The 14,971-nt window shown below is 37.5% G+C and overlaps 1 protein-coding gene across 1 annotated transcript in view; it reads right to left on the bottom strand.

Annotated features, from left to right (window-relative positions):
• LOC150107495 (uncharacterized) overlaps positions 1–14,971 on the bottom strand; it is a 1,121,546-nt gene that overhangs the window by 260,969 nt on the left and 845,606 nt on the right. The window contains exon 67 of the mRNA XM_090392112.1: positions 6,377–6,532. Coding sequence (XP_090248238.1) covers positions 6,377–6,532 — 156 coding nt within the window. The remainder of the gene's footprint in view (positions 1–6,376; positions 6,533–14,971) is intronic.

Raw genomic sequence — 14,971 nt, 5'->3', positions numbered from 1 at the left:
AAGAAACAGGGTGGGTGAAAGGACAGAACCTTGTGGGATTCCAGCATTACTTGTATAGGTAACCATTAGAAAATAGGTAACCATTAGACATCTTATTACTTGTTGTCTGGTTAGAAAACTGGTGACCCATTTGCAGAAATGGGACAGACCAAATGATGGAAGCTTACTTAATAGGCCCTTTTGCCAGACCCAGTCGAAAGCTTTGAAGATAACTAGTACAATCACTTGGGAATTGCCAAACTTTTCCATGGTGCTTATTCAGAAGTGGGTAACATAGGTGAGCAGATACCCTGTTGAATGGTATTTGCCATAATCCATATCTAATTTGGATAGGATTTTTCTGATCACTTTCTGGTGAAAGGTCAGAGGGAGGCATTGAGTGCTGGGTGTTTGAAATGGTTGGGGGACATTTACCAAATTCATTTATGCAGGCATTTGAGGAAAAGTATGATGCCAGGAAATTGGCTTTCTCTGTGGGTGATACCCACAGAGAAAGCCAATCTCCTGGCATCATGCAACAGATCCATCTTGATGCAGGAGCAGTGGGAACAGCATTGGACAAAAGTTATGGCCAACTGCTTTGGATGGAGACCAAAATGCTTAGCTGCCATTTAGGCACAATACAAGTTTTATGCTTTTGGATCTTTGGAAATTGGTTTTTGATGCATTCATGATTTTCTTGCAGCTGTTTTGGGTTTTGGTGTAAGTAATAACAGAAGATGGAATTCTTGATGAGAGCCAGTTGTGGTATGCTTGGTTCTTCATTTGCACAGCTTTGATGCATCTTTTGAAGAATCAGAGCTCTTAGGAGGATAGGAATTTAGCATGGAATGGGGAACACGTGTTTTCATTCCAGAGGGGATTACTTCAGTGATGTGTTCAGTTCATATGCCTGGGTTAGAAGATCAAAAGCAGTAGCCTGACCATGGGAATGAGGCATCAAAATCTTGGCATTCCGCTTGACATTCTTATAATGTCAGATGACTCTTGGTTGAGAATGGCTGTTGCTCAGTGGGGGAAGAGATAAACACAAGATTGTTGTCAGAATTACTAAGGAAGATACAACCTTCCCAGTGTATATGGAGGTATCGTTAATGAGGAAGAGATCCAGAGGGTTTAGAGGAATTGTCTGGTACTCTGGTGGGTATGTGAACAATTTGTATAAGGTCATTTGTGATGACAAATGTCTCAGCATCTCTACCTGCTTGGTCTTTGCAGTTGGAGAAGGAAAAGCAAGTTGGTACTGTGTAGATGGAAATCACTGAGGAAGATAAACTCACTATTAGGAAAATTGGATCGATGTCCTTCAAAGAGAGGAAATCAAAGAGTTCTGAGTGGTTGGTGGTATTAGGAGAGTGATACAGACAGCATATGAATTTGACAGAGTGGGGCAGAGAGAGAGATTTTCAACCAAAGCAGATCATGATCAGGAGATTCTAAGTTGAATGCTCTCTGGCATAGTATGTCAGAGTGAGCATAAGCACAAATGCCACCCTTAAACTGAAAGGAGTCAAAGAGTGTGTATTTGAGGAAGTTCAGATGAGTGGTTCTTGGAGAGTTTGAAATTTGGATTTCTGTCAGAAAAAGCAAGTGTGTTTTTGCAGACCGGAAGTAGACTGTGTTGAGGTTGGAATAGAGACTATGTAAATGGGTCATGCACATTTTCTATGCAGTATTTGTACTTTGGTTTACAAGATGGCTATTAACACAACTTGATTTCTGCACTAGAATTCCTCTTTTGCAGTTGATATACCATGTTTTGTCACTGCATTTTAATTTTTCTTCTAGTTGTTTGCGAATCATAAGTCTTGTTCACGCTAGGTAAAGGTAAAGTTAGCCTGGACTTGTAAACTTTGAGGTTGTTTATAGTTGCCACTAGTTTTGATGCACTCACTGGTGTGTCACAGGCTCCTTTCACCAGTCATGGAAAAGTTGTTCTGTCCTTTTTTTGTTTGTAGGTCTGGGTGGTGGTATCTGGTGATTTGGTTGCAGTCAACACTGGATTTTACAATTAGTTTGGTGATGTCTTCCTTCAGTGTATTGTTGCCTTTGGTGTGGCAATTGAGGATAATGGCATTATATTTTTGGTTTTTGGCTTGATTGAGTCATGCACCATTGATGCAATGAGGCTATGGAGCTGGCTGATATTGCCGGCAGGTGACTTTTTTGTCTAAGCACTGATCATGGATCTGTTCTAGCTTGGCATCAATTGATTTAATTTTGTGGGAGAAGGTTTGCTCGAAAGTAGTAAGGCACTGCTCCAAGCTTTAAATGGATTTTTCTAAGTTCAGGAACTGTTTCACTGAATGGAGGCACAGTGGGCAAAAGAAAAGCTGGTTTAAGTTCATATGCCGATTCATCAATTTTTATGCACCAAGCATGCCACCATTGGTAACATAAATCACAAAAAATGCCATTTATAGTGTCTGTGACATCTAGTGTGCAGCTGCACCACTTGATGGCACCACTGGATTTATTGGTACTGAACTGCTGCATTGCATTGGATATACCTGTCATACTGTCATAAGATAGGCATTAGCCAGTGCTTGCACATGGCTGATATTATATAAATAAAAACTTGTTATGTGGCACTTAAAGGATACTTATGGGTTTCTCTGTGATATTAATCCTTTTGAAAATTGCTACTACAGTTTCACTTGGTGAAATTAAGTAGCAAATCACTTTTAAAAGTGATAAAAATGAGGAACATGTTTATGTCAATCTATTGCAAAGATTTTCATAGATTGGTTTTCAGAATCAAATTTCAGAATTGCTACATTCTTACAAAAAAATCTGAGTATTTTGGATTCTTTGTTCAGTGTGGTGATGCAAAAATGGCTATGGTCATACTGCAGAAGGAAAGATCATATCAGTATACAACAATAAAAAAATACTTGATAATTACACAAAAGAGGCAACTTGAAGAGATAGGAATATATATAAGATAAGTAAAAATAGTGCACATAACAAGTGTAAAAGGTACATGCAAATTTGAGTAGCCTGCAGAAGCAAAATCTGCATGGTGAGATATAAGAATACCATGGTGATAGCCTGTTTAGTGGCATCTGGTCTACATTGCCTACCACAATATTTACAGTTACAAGAGAGCTTTTATTCGCAAACCAGAGGATCATATGTCTGTCGAGCAATGTACTGGCTCTTCAATCACAGATGAAAAATAGTTGGCCATGCGGGATGGTCTGACAGAGATTTTAATTTTAAAGCATACAATAGAAGCAACTGTTGTCATCAAAGCAACAAAACATGTTTTCATTTGCCTCAACATAGAGCCTGGGGATCTGATGTCTTAATGGTGAGTAGGATTTAGTCATCACAAGGTACTCTCTCAGGTAGAAGCTTTGAACCAGTATCCATAATCAAGTTCTAAATGTATAAATGACCTATACAAATGAAGCAAAGAACATCTGGCACAGTGAGACACAGAAGATAGAGTGCAAAGGGTGTTCATTGTGTATGATGCTTATCTCGAAATTTCCTTATGTTAGGAAGGAAAGTAAGTTATGAGGAACTCGGTTTCTGATGCAATGTGGAATAAAGTTTACTCTAGTTGAAGTACTGAGTCAGGATGATCTCATTTGTGACAAAAGTGCACACAAACTATCTTCTGTTGTGAAAACCTCATATTACATGAATGACAGAAGATGGAAAGTTATCCACATAGAGGGGTATTACTTACTGTTGGCAGAAGTTGTTCTGTTATGGAGTTGACCTCAATTGCAAAAGAAAGAATGTCACTTAATATTGAATTTGTGGGAAACCTTCCTTTTGGATATGTGGTCAAGAGAGAGATCAGTTCCCACTCAGACTCGGAAGATTTGTTTGGATAAAATTCTTTATAAAAAGAGGGAGGGAGAGTCCCTCTGAGACCCAAAATTGTGTAGTTCTTTTAATATTAAAAATCTCTAAGCAGTGTCATATGCTTTTTTCATATCAAAGGAAACTGATACTAGATGCATCCATTTTAGGATGGTTTCTCTAATGGATACCTCCAGCTTGACTAGATAAGTAGTAGAATGATTGCATTCTGGAAAAAAGATTGTTTCTCTCCATAGATCATAAAAGACATGAGTTAACCATGCTTTCCAGAATCTTGCACAAGTAGCTAGTCAAAGGAATAGTACAGTAGTTATTTGGAGATCTGAATTAGGAAAGGCAGCAATAATTGCCCATTTGCCAGGTATCTGGAAATCTCACATAGAAAATTCTGTTGTAAAGGAACAATTGACATTTTCCCAAGTGCACATTTGCCAGTTGAGTGTAATATTAAGAACACAGATATTGTTGTTGTTGCTATCTCAAATGTTTTCTGTTTCTGGTATTCTTGCAATGGTTTCTGAACCTGGCTGATGTTTGTTGAGGGCCCCTGATATACAAAAGGACGAAAATGTATTCATACTCAAAGGAAGGTTAATTCAGCACCTAAGCTCCCCACCCACTAGCTAAAAAAGGACATCCCCTGTCCAGTAAGCAATGATTGCACTTGGGAAATGGAATGCCAGAATTACTCCAGCTGCTATAATAGCACCACAGCATGCTTTGGGTCCTATCTCCAGACCATGGTGTAGGAGATTTACTGTACACTACTGATGCTTGCAGGCAAGCCTCAGTAGGCTTGCCTGCAAGCAAGCATCCATGCAGTGTACTAGTTGGCTAGGTATCCATGACTGCCTGTGTTGTTAAAGCAGAGGCCAAAATAGTGCAAGACTATAAGAATCCCTCCCCCCCCCTGGATGTCCACCGGTTGCACCACCACACAGCAAACATGGCAGCAGCATGTTGAATCCCAGTGATAGTGGTCTAGAAATAAAGATAGTAAAAAAAGACTCGGGAGAAATAGAACAAATAGTGTGGGAAGAAAAGCCAAGAAAAAGAGAAAGAGCGAAAAAGGCCAGTCTGGGAGGTTCTCTCTTCTACTACAAACAATGTCTCATATGGGGGAGTTTGAGTATGGAAGCAGGTAGGTGGTAATAATAATAATCATATGATGATACATGGCTGTGAGTCCCCTCTACGGGGAGGTATGGCACCATCTCAGTCCCCCCAAATTTTATCCGGGCTCCGGAACCAGCATAGCTGACGAATCTATGGAATCTATGGCTGGGTCAGTATTCCTGACTGCAATCCGTGTGTGTTCACTGGACTGGTTTGCCTGCTTGCGGGATGAAACCCCTCCAGATAAACTGGTGGAAAAAACCCTGCTGTCCATGCCCAAGACCGGCTAACTTGGCTATGGCTGAGGAAGATCCTTAAACTCCTTGCGTCATCGACAGGAATCGAACCTGGGACAATTCTTCCCCAGGCATATGATTGCAAAGCACATAGCCACTAGGCTAACCATGCGGACAGGTAGGCGGTGACCAGTGATATACTGCAGGGCTCAGAACCTGGTCCTCTACTGTTTAATTTATACATCACTGACTTATGGGGAAATATTGAGTTCCTTGCTGCTGCTGATGATGATGATGATGCAAAGCTGGGAAGAGTGATAATCAATGAAAATGAAGGAGAGATCCTGCAGGATGACTTAAATAGACAGACTGGCAATATGGGTAAATGTAAATAGCTGCTTGTTTAATATGGCTAAGTGTAAGGTAATTCCTTTGGGATGAAGAAATCACAAGTCGTGTACTTTATTGATGAAAGTGTATGGAAATTGATGAGGCCAAGGATTTTTGGAGTAATCCCTCTGAATATGTTCTCTAAAGTTCAATAAAAATTTGAAGTTTAGAGGACATATTGTAGAGGTAATGAAAATGGTACATCAGATTACATGGCTGTTGTTATTGCTCTCTTTATATGGCTTTAATAAGGCCGCATCTATACTACTCTATGCAGATCCAGTTCTTCTGGATTCCATGAGGATAAAGAAGTGGTGCAGAGAATCCAGGTGCAAATGACTATGATTGTAGCAGGTCTATGGAATGCTCCTTATTAGAATATATTAAAGAGTTCCAAAAATTAGCTGATAGGAGAATAAGAGATGACATGATAGCAGAATAAAAGTTATTAAAGGAGTTTCATAGAATTGACACTGAAGCAGGAAGAGAGAAAACATGTGGAATCACTCATGGATATTGTATAACTGTGGGAATAGCAAGGGCATTAGGACCATATTTTTTACTTGAAATGTAGTGATGTGTGGAATGGGTTGCTAATGAGTGCTTCAGTGAATAAGTTCAAGGATAGATAAGATAGGTACTGCTAACAATGGCTAGAGAGAGTTAGTCTAACTCCATGAGTCAGACTCATTTCTACAATGAGTCTGACTCATGGATATGCCTGAGAAACAACAATAATAATAATACCACTAATAAGTTAATGATAATTAAGAAGGATGTTAAAAACAAAAACTTACTTTATGTTTTGCCAGCACTACTTCAATAACTTGTGGGTCTCCAAATACAGGCTGTAACTCATCCATTGACTTTTCAGTTTTTGTCATCCAAACAAGTAATTCATCTAGTGCATGCTGGAATTGTCCAAGGCGTAACAAAGCATTTTCCATTTCTCGCTAATTAATAAATAATAAATTACACAACAATATTATTTCTGACTTAAATTATATTTTAAAAGATATTTTAAAAGATTGATAATTATACCACATGCCAGTATCACTTTAACACAAAAATATGCAATAAACTATTATATCTTCTTTAATTTATACTAAACAGAAAATTTATGAACTGTTTTATCTTGTTGAATTAGGATGTTATATGCATATTTCTAAATGGTACATTAGAAAAAAGCTTAGGTTTTTTTGTTTTTCCCCCCCTCCTCTAGTACCAAAAGGTTTTGAAAAATATATGTCACAGGACATACCATTCAAATATTTTTTTAATAATATGATTTCCATGTACTGGGACCCTTTTGGGAATATCTTCAGGAGTGAGTCCATGATTTCTCTGTTTCGTTCACTCAAAGGATATAGTGAGCAAATCATCTTTCAGGGATGTTGTAGTTGCGAGAAGGCAGGATTGACACTCTTGTCAATGTTCCAACTGAAACTTTCTTTAAAGTTGCCTTCTCAGCATAAGAGGGTTTAACAGATGTTGCTACTGTTGTATACTGCCTCTTTGCCATCATGTGATGCATTGCTCTGTTTTTAATTTCTGTGTCTCCTTTTCATCCTTCCACCTTTGGCATCCTAGGGAGTATGCTGGGTGAGATGACCCAGCATACTTTCAAAAACCACATTTCTGGCATTTAAAGCACTATTAAAGTGTTTGGGATACAGAGATTAATTGGACAGTTAAGATATCCTGCTCTGACAAATGCTGGTGGTTTTTGTTTGTTAAAGGTAAAGATTTTTCTAGTGGGAACCAGATTTCTGTCACTATTCTTCTTATGACTTCCTTGAGTTCAGAACATATCTCTTCATTGGGAGCATCAAAGAGGTCCCACTTGGATATTACATCTCTAGAAAAGTTTAAAGTTTTAAGGAGGGGGGGGGGGGGTAACTGCAATCAGTATTCTTCTAATAGATATTGCATAGAGTAATTTTTCTGATTGTGCTTTTGTAGCTGCATCAATAAGGATATCTTCTGAACACACAGTTTCTTTACATTTTATGGAGATCCTGCCAATCTTTCCAAATCCTTCTGGATGAAGAAGTAACAATTTTCCATTTGGATGTTTATCTGTTGAATTTAAGATTAAGAATAGTGGTTTAAGACAAAAGAACAATATATCTATTTCGAAAGCAGATAAAGTAAAAGCTGTAGTGGTAATGGATAAGATACTGCCTTGTACAAGATATCACCATTTATCAAGAAATTAGGTATAACCCTACAAAAACACAAATTAAACAATTATATAAGCTGCTTGATGAAGTTGTTAGTTGGGATCAAAATACTTTGGACAAGATGAGCAAGATTGGAAGAACTCACGGTTTATATGGCCTCCCAAATATTCATAAAGAAGGTTATCCAGTAAGACCTATCGTGAATTATATTGACTCTACCACCTATAGAATTGCTAAATTTCTGTCATGTTTATTAATTACCCATACTGGACAATCCAGATCATTCATCAAGAATTCTCCACATTTTCTTGAGAAAATCAAGAATATTCAAATATTAGAGTCAGATTTGTTAGTCAGTTCACATTGTTTCCTCTCTTTACCAACATTCCATTATCTGACACTGTTAATTTACATTATGATGATTATCCTCCTGATATCGCAAAGATTTTTGAATTTGTTATAGAATCAGGATATTTCAAGCTGGAAAAACAAGATCTATAGACAAGTTGAAAGCACTGCCATGGGTAGCCCTCTGTCTCCAACTTTGGCACACTATTTTTTGAACCATCTGGAAGATACCTTGTTCTCATCCATTCATCCCCAACTCTCTCATTGGTTTCATTATGCTGATGATGTCTTTGCTGTTTGGCCTCATTCTGAAAATGAACTAACCACTTTCCTACAATGGATTAATATCCGTTGGCCTTCATCCACGGATTACAATTCACCATGGAAAATGAAAAAGCTGGTAGTTTACTATTTTTGGACATCCTTCTTATGTGCACAGCCTCCAGTAATTTATCAACCAGTGTTTATTAAAAACCTATCCTGACTGGCAGATACATTCATCAAAAGTCTGCTCATCACACCTCTCAAAAAATTGGGGTTATCAAGTCTTTAATTAACACGTTCGCTGCCAACTACGAGTATACTCGTAGTGGGTAAACCTGCTTCACAAGCCAGCTACGAGTATACTCGTAGGACGCTTACCGCCGGGAACGAGATTATTGTAGTGACCTTGAAGAAGTGAAAATGCTTGGCTTGTGGGGCTAGCTTCAAAAGTGTGTATTCTCATAGACCGTATATGCTCTGTACAAGCCAACTACGAGTATACTCGTAGGACGTTTAATTCCGGTAACGAGATTATCGTGCTGACCTTGAAGAAGTAAAACTGCTCGGCGTAGGGGAACAGACCATGCCAAAGTAGCGTGGCAGCGAACGTGTTAATAGAGCACATAATGTATGCTCCTCTCCCTCAAGCTTACAACAAGAACTTCTCACTCTCATACTTTTTAGTGGAATTTAATGGTTACAACCCTAATCAAATCCAGCAGATAATTGACTCCCATATTCTAACATCTCAGGATTCTTCAATAGACCGCAGGGTTCCAATCCCTAATATTTTTGCTATCTCTGACCGATTGGTAGAATTTTGAAGAAGCATCACTTTATTCCCACTATTTTCCTATCAACAAAATTTCTTATCTGTTGACATCTACAAAAGACAAACTATAACATCTATCATTAGCTGGCATTACCGGATACCTTGTGAATGTAATCTGACATACTTTGGGCAGACAAGCTGTTCTGTAGACAAAAAGAATTAATGAACATCAATATTATATTGAATACATAAAACCTCAGAAGCCTGGTCTGGCACAACATAGTATTGACACTAAACACAGTATCCAGTGGGATGAAGCTTATCTTCTCCATAGAAGCAGTTTTAAATATGAATACCTTTTCAAAGAAAGCTGTGAAGCCATTTTACATCAACCAAATCTGAATCATTTTATAACAATCAAAATAGTTTTTAATAATATTATTTATTAATATTAGTTTCTAGCATGCAGCAACAGTTTTTAATTGGTAAACCACCGACTGTTGTATGTACCTTGTATTCCCGTTTCTTTGATTTGCTTGTTTCTACACACTGATGATGTACTGTTATTTTCAGTATGAAATATCTGCACTTTCATTTCATTAAAGTTGATTACTGTGGTTATTGTGTAATTTGTTGTTTAAGAAGTGGTGTATTTATTGCAGAATCTGATGTTTTTTTTTGTTTTTTTTTTTGTCTCTTACTTTTGGTTTTCTGTTGATGATAATATGGATTATGAGCTTGGTTGGGGCTTGATGAGGGGGCACCCCTCCCTCCCCTGGTAAACAACAGAATGAAGAAGGTTCATAGTCAGAAGGATTGTAGTACAGCACCAGAGCTCTCTCCACTCACTAGCAAGCAATTACTGCATTCTAGAGTGAAACTAGATGCTGTACAAACACCACAGCAAACCTTGGCCCTGTCACAGGACTATGGGGAAGGAGACTTACTGCAACACCCCTGACCATTGCAAGTAACCTGATTAGCAGAGTGATTCTGGCTAGGTCATCCAAGACTACCCATCTTGCTGAAACAGAGGCCAAAGTAATGCAGGGCTACTAGGATTTTCCTTTCCGTCCACAGGTCCCACTGTACAGAAAACATGGCAGCAAAGTGTTAGATCCCAGTGGTGTGGTGGTGATCTGGAAGAAAGGATAGTAATAAAGACTCAGGAGAAGTAAAGTGAAAAATATGAGAAGAAAAACATAGACAAAGAATAATAATGAAAAGAAGTCGATACCATCACTGGGAGGTTCCCTCTAACATGAACAGGTGCTTCATGTGGAGGGAATCCAGAACAAGAAATTAATAATAGAGGTAGCATAAGATGAGTGGTAATAATAATAATGAGCTGTACAAAGAGTACAAAGAACAGGTAAAGATCATGACTTGCTTAGTAAGGACAGTGAAAGTGCATTTGCAACAATTAGATAATGAGACCAAACAAACTCCACAGATATGTGGCCTGTAGAAGAAAGATGATTATTGAAGGATAATATTGTTTGGTCAATATGGTAGAATGATAACTACTATAGAGGATATAGTTGAAATATTAAATGAGTAAGTCCTAAAAGTCCTTCATCATGAATATGACATCATGCAGAGCTTGAGTGTAGTGTGAAAGGAAAGAAGGAATTGGTGGTGAGTGAACAAAAAGTATATGGACAACTAAGTTAACAATGTTAATAAGGTAATGCAGTAAGTAAGATTTGATTCCAGTGACTTAATTCACTTGATGAACTTGCTTAATATAAGTATTACAATGGGCCAAGTTACGAAGGAATGGAAAGAGGGCAAAATTATTCTGCTTCAAGAAGGAGATTAGGCTGAGACTTCAGATTACAGGACAATCTGTGTACAGTTGAGATTATTATTTCAGAGGTTAGCAAGGATCAAGATCCAGAACTGGGTTGATAACAGCAGTAATGGTCTTTGTGATGATCAAAATAGGCTACTTAAAGGAAGGTTATGTTTTATGAATCTATTTATGTGCTATGACAAAGTGATGAGTGCATTTGATAAGGAAGATGCATACATGAGGGTTGTTTGAAAAGTTTGTTAAATTTCCAATCGACGGTGACGCAATTCATTCATTCATACCAGTGTCGGCATGTTTAATCTTTTTCATGACCCCTGGCAAAATTTTAGCCATGTGTGACGTAGTTCTCATTTGGCAAACATTTAAAATGACTGTGTTCACATTTTTCATAAAAATGGAGAAAAATGAGTTTCGTGCAGTGATAAAACACTTTTATTTAAAGAAGTGGACAGCCATGCAGATCAAAGCCAAGTTAGATGCAGTTCATGGGGACTCTGCACCAGCATTAAAGACTATTTATTTTTGGATAAATGAATTCGAATGTGGTCTTAAGTCCATCAAAGATGAAGCGTGCTCCGGACACCAGACTGAGGTCACTATGATGGAAATGATTGATAAAATCCATGGTATCATTATGGAAGACTGCCAAGTGAAAGTGTGTGAGATTGCTGAGATTGTAGGCATCTCAAATGAATAAGTGTATAATATCCTGCATGAAAAATTGCACATGAAAAAGCTGTGTGCGTGCAATGGGTGCCACGATTGTTGACTGTCGATCAAAAACACATGCAAAAAGACATTTCAATGAAGTGTATGGTGATGTTTAATTGCAATTTGCAGAATTTTTTGCATTGATTCATGACTGTAGATGAACCTTAGATCCACCACTACACACCTGAGCCCAAGCAGCAGTCAAAACAGTAGACAATGCCCGGTGAAAGAGCACCGAAAAAAGCGAAGACCATTTTGTCAGCTGGGAAGGTGATGGGCACTGTTTTTTGGGATTCCCAAGGAATTATCATGATAGACTATTTGGAAAAGGTTAAGACAATAACAGGGGTCTATCATGAATCATTGTTGGACTGTTTAAAAGAAAAACTGAAGAAAAAATGGCTAAGATTGGTGCACAAAAAATGCTCTTTCATCAAGATAATGCATCGTCCCACACATTAGCAGTTGCAATGGCAAAATTGCATGAATTGAGATTCGAATTGGTTCCACATCCACCACATTCTTCGGACTTGGCCCCGTGTGACTTCTTGTTCCCAAACTTAAAAATTTGGCTCGGTGGGAAAATACTTTCTTCGAAAGAGGATGTCATCAAGGCTGTTAATGACTATTTTCACAATTTGACAAATCCTACTTTTTAGATGAGATGAAAAAATTGGAAACTCGCTGGACCAAATATTTAGACATCGATGGAGACGATGTTGAGAAATAAAGGTGATTTTTTTTCCGAAAAAATGTTTAACTTATTTTTTTTACCAAACTTTTCAAACAACCCTCATACAGTGGTATGTTTAGATTTTGCAAAGATTTTCGATAGATTGCCACATGACAAGTTGTAGTTTGGTAATAGATGCATATTCAATTGCACTAAGAGTTTAGATGTCTGCAGATATCAGCAAGTTATGTGTAGGGAAGAGAAGTCAATAGTGATAAGCTCCAAGATCTGTTTTGGAATCACTGTTGTTTAACTTGTATATTAATGATATTTGGGAAAGGTTTGAATGGGAGACTGTAATGTTTGCAAAATGATACAAAGCCAGGAAAATTAATGAGTAGAACAGAGGTGGCTTTACAAGATGTGGCTTTACTTGAACAGACTAGATGAGCACAAAAGTGGATGTGGAGTGTACAGTTGGCAGGAATATCTTACAAGCAGTGGAGGAAATAAGGGATCTGGAGATGATGGTAGATAAAGACCTAAAATTTAAAGAAGATACTGTTAAAATTGTATACACATCATAACATGCATAGTGCCTTCATAACGTGCATCCATCAACAGATATCATATGCACAGATCAAAGGGTCCAGAGATGACTGATAAAAGTCATCTGGTTTCTAGAATGTTGGATATAAAGAAAGAGCGAAGAAATGCGATTTGCAGATTCATGTGGATAAAAAGGGAAGGGAGAAGATATGAAACACATGATTGAGATCTCTATTTTTTTATTATTTTTTTTTTAACCAGATTAATGTGGAAGAAGTTTTTCACAGAATGCGGAAAGCACTAGTAAACAAGTAACCATCCCTGGAAACTGTATAAGAAGGGTGTTAGCAGGGGAGTGAGGAGTAGGTTTTTTATGTTGAGAGTGGTGGGTGATTGGAATGCATTACCTAGAATATGGAGAGTTAAAGCACAGTTTTATAGTGTGTGTGGTGTGTGCGAGAGAGAGATAGTGGAACATCCAGCAATGAGTCTTTACTCCATGGGCTGATAATAATAATAACAATCATTAATATTATTGTTATTATTATGATATGTCATAAAATAATAATATTCACAGGAATCTCCAGCAATGGAATAAGACTCAATCACCTGTGCTTTGCAGACGACATTGTTTTACTTCAAGAAGACGAAATGAAACTTGAGCAAATGATACATAACCTAAATAGAGAAGGTAAAAGATATGGATTGAGGATGAATATAGAAAACAAAAACAATGGTTTTTGGCAAAAGGGAGATTGGAAAAAAAGATTATTGTAGGGGAAAGGAACTTGTGAATGTAGAACAGTTTAGAAGTAGAATCAAATAAGCAGTTAGCCTTTTTTAGATCTTCTAATTCTTCGCCAACCAGATGGTAACCTACATTTCTCAGTTTATAGAAAGAAGACTCATACAGGCCATTATATCCATGCGGAATCTCATCACCATCCCAGTCAAAAGGCAGGAACTATTAAAACACTGGTTCATCAGGCCCACTCCTTTTGTTCTTCAGACGATCTTTTACAGAAAGAACTACAATATATAACTTCTTCCTTTATATCTAATGGTTATAAGAATTGCTTCATTAAAAGAACTTTGAGTAGTTTTAATATGTCTTCCTCTTCACACACAGAAGAAATAACGTGCATTACTATCCCTTATGGACAAGGCATCAGCGAACGTATAGCAAAAGTTTAAAAGCCACTGAATATTTTTGTTGCCTTTCAACCGTTTAGAAAAATCTCCACATTTCTCACTTCTCCTAAGGACAAGCTTCCACATCTTAATCATCCAGGTGTCTACCAGATCCCGTGCTCTTGTGGATTATCTTATTTCGGACAAACGGGAAGATCTGCCTCTATTCGGCTAGAAGAACACCAATCTTATATTGAATACTTTAAACCTGAAAAGTCTGGACTTGCAGAACATGCCATCTTCACTAGACACAGAGTTCATTGGAGAAAGACAAGAGTTCTTCACAAAAGTCAGTCTCTCATGAAATGCCTTTATAAAGAAACATGTGAAACTTACTTCATTCTCCTAACTTAAACAGATTCGATGGCTTACGTCTATCCCCTTTATGGGAGATAGTACTTTACAAATCAGCTAATCTTTCCTAACTTTTTATTGTATTGATTTTCTTTTTTTTTTTTTTTTTTTTTTTTTTTTTAGGAAATTTATTGACCATATTTAGTTATCTTACACCAGCTACTTAGGTGGCGCTTTTTGGAATTGTCAGTTATTGTTTAATTTGAGCTTAATGTACTAAAGATGCCTGTGACACGCAGGTGAAAATTATACTATTAAATAATCTTTGTAAGCGAGTTTTTTTCCTTTATTAATTTTGTACCTATAGGTATATGCAAGAAGGCATTGTCTCGATTATTATGAGGAGGAGATTGTTGATTATTCGAGTAGGCCTACTCCATTTTCAACATTGCTTCTGTGTAGGAGAACATTTACTCAACGATACAATCTCATTCATTCATGTTGGCACTATACTCAGAGTGTTGTGTCCATTAGAGTCATCCAATAAGAAGTATGGGTTGAGGCAGTTCCAATACATGATTATCAAGTTCA

The sequence above is a fragment of the Typopeltis vanoorti genome, chromosome 4 (assembly GCF_054136105.1).
Source record: "Typopeltis vanoorti isolate ZY-2024b chromosome 4, IOZ_Tvanoo_1.0, whole genome shotgun sequence".
Lineage (NCBI taxonomy): Eukaryota > Metazoa > Arthropoda > Arachnida > Uropygi > Thelyphonidae > Typopeltis > Typopeltis vanoorti.
Note: the sequence above shows the minus strand (reverse complement) of the source record. Positions and strands in the feature narration are given on the sequence as shown.